Source organism: Epinephelus lanceolatus, chromosome 19 (genome assembly GCF_041903045.1).
Source record: "Epinephelus lanceolatus isolate andai-2023 chromosome 19, ASM4190304v1, whole genome shotgun sequence".
Classification (NCBI taxonomy): Eukaryota; Metazoa; Chordata; class Actinopteri; order Perciformes; family Serranidae; genus Epinephelus; species Epinephelus lanceolatus.
The window spans coordinates 3556799-3575214 of record NC_135752.1 but is presented as its reverse complement, the minus strand read 5'-3'; the positions used below and the strand labels follow the sequence as shown (position 1 = coordinate 3575214).

The following is an 18416-nucleotide window of genomic DNA, read 5'->3' as shown; positions in this document are numbered from 1 at the left end:
TGAAATATCGTTGACAAATAAAAACGAGACTAAATGTGGTTTACAAAATAAAACCTCTGCTAAAATGTCTCTTCATTTTCGTTGACCAAAACGAGACAAGATGAAATAACGTTATAATGTTTAGTCGCGTTATTATTATTATTTTGCAGTATTTCTGTTTCCTAGGCTGTGCATCGCACTGCGCAGACGGATTACAGCCGTGACAATATACAGTACAACATCACTCGCTCTCATGTGATATTGCTTTTATACAACAGTTCAGCAACAGCTTAAACAGCAATGCTGAGTAAGGAAATGTTAACAAAAGGTAATGAAATAAAAGTATGTTATGTAGCTCCGCGATCCCCCAGTCTGTTGCCAGGCAACGCAACACACACGCCAGGAACTCACAAGCTACTTTGTATTTACATTGATCTGCAACTGTGTAACTTCATCCAGTTCGGCTGATGAAACGTTGGCAAACCTGGATGTTGGCACGGCCGGATTCAGCTTCCACTCTCCCTCATCCTCATCAGTACCTCATCAGATGATCATTGATAATTCCTGACCGTGTTCGCTTCATTTTTGCTCCTCTCCAGTTTGTCGAGGTCGGCTGATGTTACACAAACACACCTGGAGGTCTGCACAGAAGAGTCCTGGCTTTCCTTTTCCTCGTCCTCTCCTGACGACCACTCATAATTTAATTCAAATGTAATTTTGGGGAAAATATCCATCTTCTTGGTGAAACGCTATAGTGTCCGTTTGCGTCAATGTAGCGAGTGTGACAGTTGGTTAATTAACGGTTGTATTTATATTTATTACACGGCTCTATTAAATGCTGTATTCTGATTGGTCAGTCGCAGCATTCAGAGGTCTGATAATACTGTGTAATGACCATTGCTATGTAGCCCAGCGTTGCTAGGGACGCTTCCTTGACAAGGAGATTCAGCCATTGCCAGCAGGGCAGGGTGCGCGTCGGGGTTCTATTCCCCTGTCGGGAGTTATTTTCCCAGTATTCACCGGCTCATTATACATTATCCCTTACTTACAACACCTGTGAGCGGAGTGATTTTACTGTTACAAGTCCCAGTGATGTTATATCAGCACTCACGGAATGCCTCTCGTCCAATCAAATTACTCGGTCGGAACTAACTGTTGTATAAATAAATATATATTTAGCTCTAACTAGGAGCTGATTTAGAAAAGAAAATTTTGGTTTGGTTATACTATACTAGGTACTTATACTATATTGACTGGGTATAATAGAATTGCATTACTAAAAAGAGACTAAAATACAATTTTCACTGACTAAAACTAGACTAAAATGTCAACAGTTTTCGTCGACTAAAATGAGACGAAAATAGTCATGGATTATTCTGACTAAAATCAGACTAAAATGCTCAGACTTTTAGTTGACTGAAACTTGACTAGACAATAAAGAGTATGAATGTGACTAAAACTAATAAAAACTAAAATGACAGTTTGACACAAAGACTAGACTAAAACTAAAATTAAAACAGGCCGCCAAAAACAACACTACTTCCAGGCACTGTTTGTGTGTAGGCCTATTGTCCGTGGGACAGACATAGAGCTGATTTGAGGGTGCAAAAAACGCGGCATGTGTACGGCTCCTTATAATCCAGCCTTGAGCTGCACTGACTCTTTGGAGACTTAGTGATAAATCCATACTAATAAACCTGACACGAAATGTCTTTTGTGATTAATTATGTTTTTCAGGTTCAAAATAAGAGTTGAATAATGTTGGGTAAAACGTTGCACTTTTCACTGTCACCAGTCATCCAATCACATTGGAGAAAGGGCAAGACAAATACCACAAAGACCAGTCGTCACAGAGGATAGTGCTAATGACAACTGCTGTTTCCAGCTGGAGAAAGACATGCTTTAGTGGAGACGTGGCCATGTTAAAGTAACACCAGCGATTGTCTGACCAATGAGAATTTAGTATGAGCATATCGATCAACCAATCGACCAATGAACCAGAAGTTTACTGCCCTTTACGCAGGAGGTCAAATATTGTGACAGCCCTCTATAACATTTTCACGTTTCCCTGACATTAGCATGTAGCTACATGTAGCAGTGTATGTAATGTTAACATTTTCAGCAGTGTGCTTGGAGCAGATGGTAGCCAAAGTGGACAAAAAACGTGGTAAAGGAGTATTCAGAACAGTGTGAAGCCTAAGGTTTTTGCTCACAGAAATTACTTTCACATACATTTACAACATTATTTGAAACTTTGGCCACATTTAATAGGATCTGGCCTGTAGTTGTCAAGATTTCTTTCTGTGTGTCAATGTGTTGGATGAATCTAAAAAAGTTGTTTTAAATCCATCGGTGACTAAGGAGTTTACTTCAAATCATAGTCGTCTACTTTGCAGGAGGTAAAGGACAGCCTTCTCAGCAAAGCATTTATGATTTAGACATCATTTGCAGATTCACTGTAAGCACAGATGAGACACTTTTGCACAAAATATGTTAACAGGATCAACAATCATTACGAAGTACACTTACACACAGGCTCACACACACCAACATTGCCACAAACTGTGACCCCTGGAGAGAGAAGCAGTGCTGACTGGGCAGAAAATCATGAATGAGGAGGTTAAAGGAGGTTAGTGACTTCTACATAAAGTCACTCTCTCCTTCAAACACTTCCTGAAAAGAATGTGGACCAGACTTGACCGCCACTTTACTCTTAATCTCTGTTTGACTTTCTACACCCCATCTTAAATGCGTTTTTACTTTTTCTGTTGTTTTATCATGTCTGCTCATCTGTCTGGCTGTCTGCTAATCTGTCTGTCTGTTTCCAGCTAGGTTTTGCTGATCTCAACATTGCAGAGTTTGCTGGTTCAGGCTCTACAGTTAGATGTTGCATCCTGGAGGGTTATGACACCAAAAACACTAGACAGGACAACTCTATCCTCAAGGCAGGGCGACCACACACACACGCACACGCACACACATGTACACGCACACACACACACACACACACACACACACACAGAACTGATCAGCACTGAGTAACACTATTTTTTTTTATAGGTAACAATTGGGATGACTCTTCTATCTGGGGATCCCTGCTTTAAAACGTGAGTTCCTCTTGATCAGAAATTTTCAAACATACAGATTTGCTTCTGATCCTCAGTTAGTGTCAGTCACACTCAATCAGCAATCAGGCACTATGGGTTCTAAACACAGAATGTATAAAATAATGGATGTAGCCACCATGACGTCACCAATTGGTTTGTGGACTTTCTGAAGCCTTGAGTTTGGCATGTTGGTTGTTGCCACCTTGGATTTTTTGTGCTAGATGTGATCATATTTATGTGAGAGGGTGGAGAAGATAACTGATGGAGAGTCACTTGTGGAGCAACATTTCAGCTGTGACATATGTAGCCACAATATTCATTACTTCTTCGTAGCCTGCAGGTGTCAACAATTAAAAAGCAGTTTTCGTTATTAGGCAGCGTAGGGCTACAGCCAACCTCTGCGGCTGAGGAGGGCTCACCCTTGGTGGAGTGTATTTCCTGGAGCTTCACGTTGTTGGTCGTACTAGGTGTTTCAGACCAGAGGTTTGAGGAGGGTTTTTTTCACAGTGGAAAGGTTTTAAGTACGACTACCTGCAGTAATAGTGTTCTTGTCATCCTTCCTTCTGACAAAATCAAAATAATGGGAATATTTCCAGCCACTGAGGTAAGCATTTCCATCTTCCAAACTAGCTTGCTGCTTTGTGACGTGCCTGTGCAACACGACAATTTCAAAAATTAATCCGCTGAGGTTATGTTGTATTTCAGGTCAGTAGTGGGGTGATAACAAAAGTAACATTGTAAGGAGTTGTTTGGTTTTGGGGTAACTTTAATATTATTACTGAAATTTTATTAGTTACACTACTCATTGGAAAAAGTAATATTATTACAGTAACGCATTGCTGCCCAACACTGCTAAAAACAGACTTAAAACCATTAAAACAAAATGTGCTGACCAAAAAAAGTGAATATCCAACTCCTTATAGGATCTTTGAGTACAACCAAATGCTAAACAAGACTTTTGAAGGTGACCAAAATTAACCTTCTTGAATGAAAACACATTGAAATAGCGACAGCTACTGCTACGCCTATACTACGCCTATGTGAATCTGGGGTTACGCCATGGTTACATTACTTAAGCAGCGTTGTCACTGTGGTAACGATTTGTCAACTGACAGCACCCACCTGTTGTTCAAAGCAGCCACGCCCTTAATTATGCGTAACTTTAAGCTTTAATGACATGTAAAAGGGTGAGTTATATAATAACTCAGCCTAGTCAGTTGTCATGAATGTTGAGATTATCTATAGAGGACAAAACTGTTTTTGTACCAGGCTGTAAACATTTTTGGCTTTTTATCACAGGGGTCTATGTGGATTAACTTGCTTTTGGAGCCAGCCACAAGTGGCCAGTAGAGGAACTGCAGCTGCAAGTGCTGACCTTGTTGCAGTCAAATCAGCAGCCAAACTTCAATAATTAACCTTCCATTGTTTTTAGAATGCATGTATGCACCTGTTCCTTCCACATGGTATCTTTCCCTCATGTCTTTCTTTCCCGTGTCTGTGTTTTCACAATCAGGCCTCCCAGCACAGCCAAATCTGTCTCCATTGGGGACGAGGACCCCACCCTGCAGCTGGACTGTAAGGGTGAGAGCACTGATTCCACAGTGCAGCCGCGAGGAGGCATCATGGAGGGTCCTCGCGTCTTTAAGCACAGGCAGTCATCAGTACGTAGCTCAGGTAAATGCTCAGCGTTATTGTTCCGTGTCCTCTAACCAGCTTGAATTGAAGGGTAATTCCAGCACATCACAAATTGGATTTTACTTGTGTCTGTCAGTGATGTGATCTGGGAACACAGTCACATGACAACAGTGAGGTCACAGGGAAAGACACATGAGTAGCTGGACCATTAGAGCGGTTGTAAACAAGCCAAAAGTTATCCAAACCACTTTATTTGGAGGGCAAACTGAAAGTGATTGTACGTGAACTGTCGTTAATAATTCCTCACGGCACAGGAAACTGTGTGAGCATAACTGTGAAAATGATAGTAGGTTCAAAGTTTTCTTACCTGGGAGTTTGTTTACAACCTGTCTGATCATATGACTGCTTGTGTTGTATTGTGTTCCCAGATTATAGCAATACATTTGGTGAGGACATTTGTTTAACAACAGAATAAGCTTCTTAAAGCTGTAGTTGGTAACTTTTATGAAAATAACTTGTTGTCATATTTGCTGAAACTGTCGCTACATCCTCACAGTAAACTTGAGACAGATAATCTATGAATCTGTGCTGTCAATCATATCAATCACTGCTTGTTAACTGCAGTCAAACTATCAAACTAGGCAGTGCTGATCAAATATGAATCAAGATTCTGTGACTGCATTGTCTATTTATCTCCTCAAATGTTTTCAGAGACATTTTAATGACTGTTTGAATGAAAGTTTGCTCCCGCTGGTGGCTGGGGCTCTGTTTCAACTCGACTGCTTTCAACATGGGCTGCATCTTACGTCTCTTGACAAATAATATCAGAACAACTGGCCTATTGGTTTAAGTGCTGACCTTGAACGGCAATGTTCTATTTTTGTTTGGTTAAAGGAGGTTAGTGACTTCTACATAAAGTCACTCTCTCCTTCAATCACTTCCTGAAAAGAATGTGGACCAGACTTGACCACCACTTTATTCTTAATCTGTGTTTGACTTTCTACACCCCATCTTGTTTTGAATACTTGTTTTTATTTATTTACTGTGTTTTTTAAATTTGTTGTACAGCACTTTGGTAACCCTGTGTTTTTAAAATGTGCTATATAAATAAAAGTGGATTGGATTGGATCTTAAATGCTTTTTTCACTGTTTTTACTTTTTCTGTTGACAAATAAAACCAAAACAACTGAGGGGTATTCCAGAAATCAGGTTTAGTGAAAACTGCATGACAACATGCTAGTAGAGGTTAATAAGGACATATATTTGTTTTCTAATTTAGGTTAACGGACCCTTTAATATGGAGTTTCAAACAAAAAATCAAAAAATAGCAAATAGCAAAATTATTGATAGTATCCCAGGAAAATCTGTTGACAGTGATGAAATTGTATGCAGTATATACCAATAACAACAAAGTGACAGATACTTCTAAAGAAAGTCTTCAGAACTGACCAGATAATATCTCTGATTGGTATCCTACAGCCAGGTGTCAGTGTGTGTGTACTGTGTGTTCTGCAGGGCTTCCTGAGGATGGAGAGAGTGTGTCCAGCCCAGATGATGTGTTTCACACTGGTCATTTCCGCAGCTCCAGCTATGCCAGTCAGCACAGCAAGATCTCAGGTCAGAGAGCTTCCTCATGCTCCAGCCAAAGTCAGGAGCTTTCATTTCCCCATGCTTAGAGCAGATGCTCTGATAGAACAACCCCGTCACCCTGAGAGTGTTATTACTAACCCAATTTAGAAAAAGCTTTTGACCCTATAGTTAAATGGTTGTACTGTGCTTGTGTCTAAGACTGCACACAAGGCAGGATTACCAACTGGACCATGGCACCAGCAGTCCTCCTCCTCTTTGTCTCCTCTGTGTCCTCCTCTCTGTCTCTGTACTTTCCTGACCTCTCCTGTCCTCTGTATATATCTTAGCTGCTGAGCTGTTGCTGTGCAGGTTAAGAGATCAGCTCAGTGGTCTCTCCCTGCCATGGTCCTTATTCTTAACCATCCTCCCACTGTTTCCTCTCATGCACATGATATTTGCAGGTTATATTTTTGCCTCCAGGCAGTTCAGTGTTTGTAAGGAGTGGCTGAAGGTGCTGGGATTATTTTTGGAGTACTGAGGGTTTTTTAAACAAATAGCTGTGAGATAATTAAGGAGAAAGTGTGTGCTTGGTTGTCTAAATGAAAATGGTTTCTACCCCAGTTGTCATATAGTGGGAGAGTTCTGATTGCCATTAACTTGTTCACCTCTACTCTTTGGCACAGACTTAGTGCTCTGATGCCACCATGAGGCCTGATAGAGGACATCCAGAGAGCCACCCTGGACTTTTTTTTGGCCTGGCCCTCTACCTACCTATGGTTGAAGGGGACCAGGGACTGATTATCCAGTCCAAAATCCCCTCATTTAGTCTCCATACTGCACAGAGACTGCCGTATGACTGTGGCCCAAGCTAGTTCCATATGGCGTGACCTCTGCAGCGGACAGCTGGGTGTTTGGGTTATGATGAACAGCTGTTCCTCTTATAACCCGAGGACGTGGACCATACTGGACTGGCACCCTTTTACAGATCTTTACAGATTTTTAAAATTGCACACCCCACAAATGAGATTCTGGGCGTCGTGTTTGAGGAACCTTTGTTTTTTTTTAATAACCTCATAATGACTCAAACGCTGCAGTTTGCCTGCCTGTGAGCCAATCTTAGAGAGACTCGCTGTTCCGAAATGGCATCTGATGAAGATGACAGCAATATCTGTAGATGCCCTGAGAGAGATCAGCAATATCACCTCTATTAGGCTGATTAACTTGGTGGTGGAGGTAGTCTGTGCTGCCTTGCCACAATCCCTGAGAGCATTTGCAGGAGTTATCTGATCAGATAAACACATTTTTTTGTTTGGATTTGACTATGATCTGCTGATTCCCTGCAGTGGTTTAATAAAGGGACTTTGAAACCCAAAACCTTTCCTGACCTCTTCTCTCCTGACCTCCCCTCTCACCTCCAGGCTATAGCACAGCTCATTCTCGCTGCTCCAGCCTGACTGACCTCAGTCACCAAAGGAACGCCTCATCCAGCAGCAGTGTCTCCTGTGGGTTCGCCCAACCCAACCAGCTACCTCCCTCCACCCCCACCGAGCCGCACCGACAAGCAACTCCCACCAAACCAGAGAGACCTCCTCTACCCTCTGCAGCAGCCCTCATGTCCAACAGGTCCTCCAGGTAAACACACACACTTAAACCTTTGACAAAACACATGCTCCTCCTGCATGCGTTCCTCAACAGCCTAAGAGGTGAGGAAGTTGAGGGTTATCATGAGTTGATCTCACTGTGAGGCATTTCAGGACTCCATTACACTGATAAAGGTCTACAGCTGAATCCCAGGCATGTATAAACTAACATGTCAGAAACTGTCCAGGAATTCACTCCAGAGGAGGAAGGTGTGTGTGGCGTGTTCTGTTGGTCACATGACTGAATGTCAGTCAGTACAAAAACAGGAATGGACCCACACTACTATGTGCTGCAGTCATGGAGCTACTGTGAAGATAAAAGTCGATCAGTGCCTGTCAACAGCTGGACTAAAATACATTTTTTATGACTTGCAATTTTTATTTTTCAAGATGCAAAATGCACAGTGAGTACAAAACCAGTGTACAAACACAACTTAACCCCCCCCCCCCCCCCCCCCCCCCCCCCAAGAAGGGATCGCTAATGTGGTCTCATTAAATAGGAAATACATAGAAAAATAAATAAAATAGACAAATACATTAAACCTCATTAAACCACCTTTTGGTCGTCATAGGTAAAAGGTCAAGGTCACTGTGACCTTGTCTGTCTTATTCTCGTGAACACCATATTTCAAGTACAGCTTGAGGGAATTTCTTCAAATTTGGCACAAATGTTCACTTGGACTCAATGATGAACTGCTAGATTTAGGTGGTCAAAGGTCAAGGTGACCTTTGATCCCATAAAAATGCCAAAACCAACAATATGTTAGTCTGTCTCTCAGTACTGTCTGTCCTGCATTCAGCTTCAAACACAGTGGTTCCAACTGAAGACATTCACTGAAGATGTCCACAAATATTTATTTTCATTTTTAAAAAAGACATAGTTAATTTCTGCAACAGCTGATCTCTAGTGGTAGTTTTTAGCAAATGTTACTCAAACAGAAGGAAATGTTACATATGCTGGGGACTGCTTTCAACTGTGGATTAATACACATAAGTGAGTATTTATGGCAGCAGGATGGCGTGTGTGGGACTGAGTCAAAATAAACTACAGTGTGTGTGTTCATGGTAATGGAGGAACACATCACCCAGTTTAACAGTGTGGCTTATTAATGTGTTTTTAAAAGATTTTAACAACAAGTCTGGCACAAAGGAGGAAGATATATCAGGCTGTAGATACACACACAAACTTGTAAGTAGATATGTTCACTGTCGATTGGCTATGCTGAACATGTTGTTTGATAGTAAGTAAATATAGAACCACCTGACTTGATATGATATGATGAATTGCTGTATGAGGAGGCAGTATTGTTGTATTTCAGGTATTAATCTTGTCTCTGTGTTGGTGTTGATCTTACCCAACAACAGGAGAAAGAAGGACACTGTGCAGAGGCAGCCCAGTTGTGTGGATGACACCCGCATTGATGCAGATGATATTGTGGAGAAGATTGTCCAGAGTCAGAACTTTTCTGACACCAGCAACAATGAAGGTAGGACAGAGTTTAAGGATTTAGTTTGAGCTCAGCATTTGTGTGTCACAGTGGTAACTTCTCCTCCACTTTCCCTGTTTCCCCCAGACAGCAACTTGAGACTGTTTGTCAGCAAAGATGGAACCACTGCCCTCAGTGCGACACAGATTGCCAACAGGTACACTTATTTACTGAGCCTTTTTACCAACCCACCTTCTTTATCTGACTGATCATGTGTTTCTGTGTTTTCACAGAGGAACGCCTGGTACTTTTGAGCCGGTGGTCATTGAGACTCACTGACAGATACATTAACACGTCTCCAGCCTCATCAACTGGTTACTGATTCTGTGACATTGGAATGTCTGACTGTATGTGCATATTTCTCTCCAGTGCACATGGCGTGAAATAAGACTACTATGATATAGAAATGGAGCCTTTCTAGTATATTTAATCAGGTGGTGGGAGGTGTGTAACACATGGTTACTGTATTTTCTCAAATAGTGGACGGGCCTCAGATGAAGAAAGGAACAGGCCTGTATTTGTATATAAGTCCATTTACAAACCCTCCTATGTGCTCCTGGTTGCTGTGTTAATTCACAGTTCTTGTTGTTAACTGTTAATGCAGATTTAAGACTGCCAGCAGTCCAGGATGGAATAGCCCCTCCTCTTTCCTGAGAAGCTTTTATTGTGAAACATCTACAGGAGGTGTTGTGTTTTATTACAGCAGCTTAATATTGGCAAAGTAGAATCAATCAAAATTAATTCAACAATGAGTGAGAACTGCAGAGCCTGGCCCTTGCCAGGAAGTACACATTTAGCCTCATGCATGGGAATTAGTAATTTATGCCCAAAAATGACCTGATTTTATATGCACAAATAAGCAATTCACTCTCCGGAATTGGTGTCAAGTCACTTTAAAAGGAGGTGCCTAAAATGCTGAATTTATTCCTTTATATTGATATTATGTGGACATTGCATTCATTTAAGTTGTCCTTGTCCCCTCACGTCTTCTTATACAGTTGGGATGCTACATTGAAGCATTACTGTCCAGCTGTGTCAGATCTATACCTAAAGCATGAAAAATTAACACTAATAAGTTGTCAGTGGAAAGACTTCTGATCTTGCTTGTTAGACATATGTTGAAATGTTAATATGTGTATGTGCAATAATGTGCATCTATTTTTCTTTTGAGAGCATAGTTAATAATTTTTGTGCAAAAGTAAGTTTTCCTGAGACCTAAGAAAATAATGCAGGCACTATCTGTATGATACAGATACCAGTTATTTACTTTCCCCTCTCTTTCTAGGTTGTATTTTAAGTGCAGGATTCTATTTGAGAATTTACAGTAATACAGGAATAATTTCCTCTACAGTACACTGGATGTGTGTCAAACTAGTCTCTGGCTTAGTAGGTTCACAGAGTCATTCAGTTAGTTAAAATATGCAGAATGGTTTGTAAAAAGCAGTGAGCATCTTTACTCACCGACTGGCAGGCCAGCTGTTAGGAAATATTCCTTTGTATCTTCTTGCACTTGTCCTGGGCCAAAAAAATGTCCTCCAAAGTAAAGTCAAACATTGATTGAAGAAATTACTGCAAGGATTTGAATCACAAGATCAACTCAGGTGTGAGCATTTTTTTTCTTCATTTATTAATTCAGTCTTGCAGCCACTTTGATTAAATATTGGTCAAGTTGTGTGCAGAACTGAAATAGTGTAAAGAGTATATGGTTGTCAGCTCTCAGTTTTCCAGGATGCAGAAATACTTAAATACACCATTTTGAAAAATGAAAATGTTCCATTTCCCCTCGCCAAAATTTAGTGTAAATTTGGAGCATTATTTTGCACCTTTTCCGACAAGATAACATGATAACATGGTTGGTACCAATGGATGCCTCAGGTCCTCTGGTTTAATATGATTCCCGTGTCTTCACTGTAGCTTTAACTGAGCCAGAAACAGCAGGTCTGCCTCACTTCTCACCTTCAGCTCTGCCTGTATTACCTGCTGCTTCTTTACATTTTTTTTGCCAGATATTTGTCCTTAGCCTCTCTGCTCCTTTTATTTTCTTGTTCTCTTTGTACCCTGACTTTTCCTTTAGGAGCCTCTGATTTTTGGTGCAACATTCTGACTTTGTTAATCAGGCTGCAGTCCGCCTTACATGTTTACATTAGCGTGTTCTGCACATCATACTCCTGACCCCCTCTGTCATTTCACAATACCTGCGGGGAGGTGGGAGTATCAGATGGCACGTTAAAATGTGTTTTAATTATAAAAATACATTTATTTATCATGTAAATACTTATAACTTATATTGTCAGTGATTTCAATCAGTAAGTAAATTGTTGTACTTGATCCAATGTAAAGGTCATCCATAGACCTTTTTAATAACATAAATGTTGGCTCAGTTCTATTCAAGTCATGACACGGAGCCAGAAAGAACAATTCAGCCATCATTTGATTATTGACACCTGTGCTTTTCCTTTTCCAAATATCCAAAAATGTTCAGCGTTACTGCAAGTAGATACAAAATACAAAATGTATGTGTAAATGTGATTAATTGGATCATATCTGCAGGAAGTACAAAAATGTGTAGGGACACCCCCTCCGTACAACAATGTCCTCTATAATTTGCAGGATTGATTTTGCAACCAAGCAACAGTTATCATCTTCTTTGCACTTAAGAGATATAGAAATGATGTTATCTCACTCTTAATATTCTCCCAAAATTTCTGCAGTTTTGGACAATCGCAAAAAATATCTGTACAATCTCCAGTCATCAGGCACCACACTTAAGTTAAAATCTACTGTAAGCATTGTTACAACTACAGGTGTACATTCTGTTAGTTTTAAACTTTTAGGGAGATCTGTTGCTGATGATCAGAACAGTAACAAGTCACTGACTCATCAGTGGCCAACATTTCAATAAATCCTGGAAGACCTGCTCACTGTACAGGAATTTACGCGGTGCATTACTGAACCAAGGAATAGTCTGACCACATCCAGTGAAACTTTGACTGGTGCTAAGTGCACAAATTACTTGAACAATACCCTGAAAACCACTGCATGGTGGGAATTGTAGTGCAACACTGAAATAATGGTGCATCCAAGGGGGGCCTCCTCAACTCGCAAAACTGAACATTTCTAAGTTTACCACCAGGAAGTGGTATCTGATCAGCCTGCAAGATACAGGACAGAACATGTCAGTGGTGAAGTCAACCCATGACAGCCAGTGTTTCACTTTAACACATGATGGACAGCTGGAAACAGTCCATCAGGGTGATATCCATTACTTGGATTTCTCTATCATACAGTATAAATACACGTAACAGACTACATCATGCTCAGGCTGACAACAGGATCAAACTGGAGAGTTTATGTGTGGTGTTTAGTATTTATGTCCCACTGCAACTTTTTCACTGGTCCAGTTCATGTGATGGATTTACCACTGACTAATCAATCAGTCAATCATTTTTTTGGTCACATGAAATCATAAAAGGTACAATTCCAGTGAAATGATGAACACAAAAGTCAAACCACTGGTTAATATGATTGTATCTTGTCATTATTGTCTGACTTCACGAGTTGACGAGGACCCACGGAATGCAGCACAAGAGCCATCGGGGGCTCATACTGAGGACAGACGTCCTCTGCAGACTGACTCAAAATCAGCCTGAAACTGGAATATAAGCTTTATAGCCTTTTATTATATTTTGATGCTATTTGATCACTGTTGATACATACTTAATATACTATTTTGCACATGTGTACTCTCTTAGGAGGATTGTTAGAAACCACTTAAAGGACATGGAGATTGCATGGTTGTCTGAAAGGACATATGACATGTTGAGTTTTTAAGTCTCTTTATTCCTTTCCACGTTTCATTTCAGTGCTCGTGTCATAGGACAAAATGTAATTTGGTGAATCTGTCAAAGGCTGCTCTTCTGAGACAGCAGTAAGCATGCGTGCATTCATATGGCTGGCCATATGGAACCGTCCACTTTCTGCACTTACTAATTACTTTGAATTTGAGTGCTCTTAGTCTAATCAGGAATGTACAGTTTTGTGGTGATGTTCAAGAGGCTTTTTCAGACTTTGGTCATATTAACTTAGAAATATGTATATTAATATACAAAGATAAGCTGAGTCTAGAATGCAACTATGTTATGAGCAGGACCAGCTTAAAAACATGTTACATTGCATAGAAAAGATCTGAATGAACTGATTTTAGCAGTGGAAGAAGCTGTAAACACAACACTGACATATGGCATTATGAAGTTGTTCTGGCTTGTGTTAGCAGTCACAAAGCAATATCATCGTTTGTATGGAGTCGTTTTTCTGACCTGATGAATGAAAGTCCATATTCATGCTGTTTAAGCTCTGTTTTTGGTCACCACAAAGTCCTGAGAAAATGATCTGTCTCTTTGGCTTTTAAATGCTGCACTATGTTCACCAGCTAGTCCCTAACTTTGTGTGTCGTCTTTATTCAGCAACTTTGTAGTGGACAACTGCTGCCTGATGGCAGTGGGGTTGATGACATCATGGTCTATGGGTTAAAAACAAAAACAAAAAAATGAGCTACAAGAGGCTTAAAAGCTCAGCAGAGCTGAGGGGAACTGCAGAGCTGGTGATAATTCACTGTGGTTGACCACTTAACATTACATACTGTAGCTGTCTGATCCATTTTTAAAAATAGATCAAGTGCAACTTTAAATTTCAGTAATTTAAGAATCATTTTACTGTTGACTCACCTTGGAACCACAGTGTCTGTCTTTTTGGAGGATCTGAGTGGCAGATGGATTACTGATTGATGATCAGTTGACTTCTGCAGGACCAAATAGATTCAATGTGCACGAGAATTATGTTAGTCGGTCAACTACCTTTGAGGCTCAGATTAATCAGCCCTGTCTCCTAGAAATTGCGTTTATATACAGCTAATTTGAAACAGCACATGTGTTTTTTAGGAAAATATAATGCTGAGTTAATTGTGTTTTCTGTTAACATAATGAAGAAATGTTTCTAATTGATGTATCTGGCAAGTCACAGAAATGATGATATTGAACAAATCAACTCACTGACAATTCACTGACAACCCATTTAATTTGTTTTCTGCAAAAAAAAAAAAAAAGGCACTCTTGCAATGCAGTAGGTAGTTGTAGTTACTACAGCACATTTGTGCCTATGCACCGGTAATAGCTGCAGCCGGAGGCATAATGTTTTTGCGTTGTCCATTTGTATGTCCATCCATACATTCATCCATACGTCCATACCATTCTCGTGAAGGCAATATCTCAAGAATGCCGTGAGGGAATTTCTTCAAATTCAGCTCAAATGTCCACTTGGACACAATGATAAATTGATAAGATTTTGGTGGCTATAAGTCAAAGGTCAAGGTCAGTGTGACCTTGCATCCGTCTTATTCTTGTGAATGCTATAATCCAAGAATGCCTTGAGGAAATTTGGCAAAAGCATCCACTGGAACTTAAGGATGAACTGATTAGATTGGTGGTCAAAGGTCACAGTCATTGTGACCTAGCGTCCATCTCATTCTTGTGAATGCAATATCTCACAAACACTGAAGGAATTTCTTCAAACGTAAATAAGAAAGCAATTTAGTAACATGCAAAAGTAATTTTAAGGAGACAGGGTGGGATTAATGGAACAGAGAAGAATGCTGACTTCTGATTTGGTGCTGCTTTGCACAGTATTTGCCAAAAAAACCCCAAAAAAAACATCAGACAGACCTCATTGCACTTTGTAGTTTTTTTTTGGCAGTTTTTGTTTTGTGTGGATGCTGCAACATATTGTAGGACCGTAACTCATGGTAAAATAGATTAACACAAAATTTTTCATATGATAGCTGAAAAGCTTGTGTAAACTCTGTCCCCTCTGTGTCTAGAGCTAACAGTGATAATGTAGGCAGCGTGTTGGCCACGGTGAGGTCAGTCCCACAGCTGCAGCTGCAGCCGCACAAAGCCCCTGTTGAACCAGGACTGACAGTACAATGACATACAATAGATGCTCAACCCACTGTGTGTCTGCAGTATGTGTATGTTATTGTCTTTTTTGTGATACTGTACTGTATGTGTGAGTGTGCCAATACATGCATGCAGGACATGCATGTTTGACTGACCTTTTCGCCTTTGCTCTGGCCATCAAACCCTCTACTGGATAAACACTGCACAATCAACTGAGGCAAATACTGGTGAACATAGGGCAAACTGTGGGTGTCAAACAGGGTTCCAGTCAGCTTTCCACTGTTGTCCACACTAAAGCACAAAAATTTGTAATATTATTATTACTAGTTACTTATTCAGTACAGTTTCCGCAAATCCTCGCCCAATTTCTCCATTGTCATTTTTGTATCTTTAAACAAATGCATTTTTTCCAACAGTAGTTCATATTTGTCACTTCATGGTTCTCTCCAGTGTACAGGGGGCCAGTTCCACCCTGTACAGGTGGATCTGTTACCCCTTTTCCACCAAATTGGCTCTGGTTCTCAGATTGGTTCCGTTCAGGATTCTTGGAAACTTAGTTCTATCTAGCTAACCAGCCCACATTTCCACAAGTTTTGCGCGGTACCATTGTAATCAGGATGTGTCATCAACGGAGGGCATTGCACAGTACACAACAGAAGTGAACAGTAGTGGCAGAATTACAGATCACATCAATTACCTGCAAACTTTTGTTCTCTTATTACGGATATTTTACATAGTTTAAATTATAACAATAAAATGAAAGGATATTTTGCTGTCTCTAATGTTACTCAAGCCCCGTCACCCAGCTGACGACGTGAATCCATCAACACACCTTCAATTTCAATATGTATTATGATTATTATATAATTCTTAGATAATATTATTATTATATAATTGTTGTATTGTAATATTTCAACTTTGACCATTTCATTAGTTTTTGTCTCTCTTGGATGACATTCAGTTTTAGTAATGAGAGGATCTTTAAGTGTTAAATAAAAGTTAATTTCAACCGTATTATGTGAACTGTAAATATTCTAATCCTTACTTGGAGAAAAAAAAAGAGCTGCGGAGCATCGTTCCTGTGGGCTCCAGCAACACTAAACCCCTGAGCTTGCCTGAGAAGGACTAAGTGCACAAGCCCCCTACTTTTAAATATCCCATAGAGAGAGACTCTCACTCAGCCTGTTCTATTTTGTTCTGAAAATGGAGGTGTGCAACTCCTTTTTGTCGACGATAAACGAAGTGCAGGCTTCCATCTTTGTCACCAGTGATGAGGAAATACAGTGATTGCTGGACAGAGCAGTGAGTGACAACAACACTGCCCACATTTAAGAGTACTGTTTGCAGTAGAAATGCTTAACGGACCTAGGGTCTAGGTACCATGTCTGAAGGGCACCTTTGATTTCCAAAGGTACTATACTGAAAGTGACTGATGGAAACGGAACTTCTGACACCCCCACTGATGTTGTCCCTGTTCACACTTAAGGTCAAGGAAGACCTGCTATTTTGGCTCCAGCTGGGAACCAACTTTTCAGTTTCTGAACCAAATTATTTTTGGTTAAAATGCTTTAAACAGTTCAAAATTAGGCAATGGAACCAGTGCCATGTTGGTGGTAAAGGGGTATGTGTTTTACACAGAGAACCGTGGAACCATCTTAACTATTTTCCTTTGATTTTCAGACCAGCAGGCTGGTCTACAGATTTGTACAGAATTGTATGTAAAAGTTAGCATTGTATGGTGAGATGGGACTGAAAGGATGAACTCATTCATTACAGTGGTGGTCATGAGAGAATACTTCAAGTAAAGGGAACCGTTTGCATTGGTGAATTGTCTGCTACTGTGATTTGTTCTTGAAATACTTCTTGTAACATGTAAATGTGTAACCTGTGACCTTATTAATGAAATTTATACAACTTAATGTTTGGGGGTTTTTTTTTGCATGCGGTGAAAAGGTGTTTTCTTTCCTGATAATTTGAAATGAAACAGAATTGTTGCATAATTACATTGGGATTATTTACAGCTGTAATACTTCATTTGAAAAAGAAAAACATTTAGGTGAAGAGAACATAGAAACATTTAACTGCTACTATTTTGTAACTTATTCACTTCAAATTGGATCTGTACTTCTTAAATTACTAGTATTATAATATATGCATATATGTCTACATTTTTGGTACACTTTTGTTATCCTCAAAAGTTAACTTATGAATAGAAAATCTGAAATCTTTTAGTTTTTTCCCAAACATATTGTAACTTCAGATACAAATGTTTTTTGTCCTTGTGCTAAAGTGCCAGGAAATGTCAAAGCCACATCAAATGTTGAGATTATTTTTCCTATTAATTACTGTAAACTGTTGAGGAGAAATTGATTATGGTTTGCATAAACATGCCAAATAAAATGGTAAAGCCTGGAATCATCATTATTATGTATTTGATGTGGAGTTATTTAATCATCGTATAAACATGGCTGGTGCTGATGCACCACACACTAGTTTAAGTTAATCAGATAAAACCTCACTGAGATTAAAATGTATCCCGGCCAAGAGAGGCAATAGCACATTAAAACTAAGTTTCAGACATAAAACATTTAACATTTACAGACAATACATTTAACAGCTTGAGTATAATACCAAAAACAACTTCCTTATGCTACCTTGATGCTCCATTGTTTTACAGCAGTGATACTCAGCTAGCTGCCGTTGGGCCAAATCTGGCCCACCACCGGGTGCAAGGTGGCCCCCTAACCTTTTTCTAATTTACAATTAAAAAATAAGTTGATTCATAATGGGAATTTCCTTTCACTTTTAATATAAATAAGGTGCAAGAGTGTATAGACTGCATCAAAACAGAGCTTATTTATCAAAAAAGTGTCAGGGGAGGGTCCCCTGATCCCCCTACAGAGGTTCAGGCTAAGCCCCAAATGTCCTTATATCCAAAAATGCACCTGACCTGTGCAGGGCTTCCCTGACTGGCCCCTGGCCACCTGTCATTTTGCAGAAGTGGCCCCTGGGCAAAGCAAGTGGAGAATTCCTGGTTTACAGACTGTA

General features: G+C 40.0%; 1 protein-coding gene across 1 annotated transcript in view; it reads left to right on the top strand.

The window, feature by feature from the left end:
- eeig1b (estrogen-induced osteoclastogenesis regulator 1b) overlaps nt 1–17792 on the top strand; it is a 45165-nt gene extending 27373 nt beyond the window's left edge. The window contains exons 5-12 of the mRNA XM_033647626.2: nt 2808–2924; nt 3040–3086; nt 4600–4760; nt 6237–6338; nt 7709–7922; nt 9296–9417; nt 9505–9574; nt 9651–17792. Of these exons, the coding sequence (XP_033503517.1) occupies nt 2808–2924; nt 3040–3086; nt 4600–4760; nt 6237–6338; nt 7709–7922; nt 9296–9417; nt 9505–9574; nt 9651–9696 (879 nt within the window). The 3' untranslated portion in view covers nt 9697–17792. The remainder of the gene's footprint in view (nt 1–2807; nt 2925–3039; nt 3087–4599; nt 4761–6236; nt 6339–7708; nt 7923–9295; nt 9418–9504; nt 9575–9650) is intronic.
- The last annotated feature ends 624 nt before the right edge of the window (nt 17793–18416 follow it).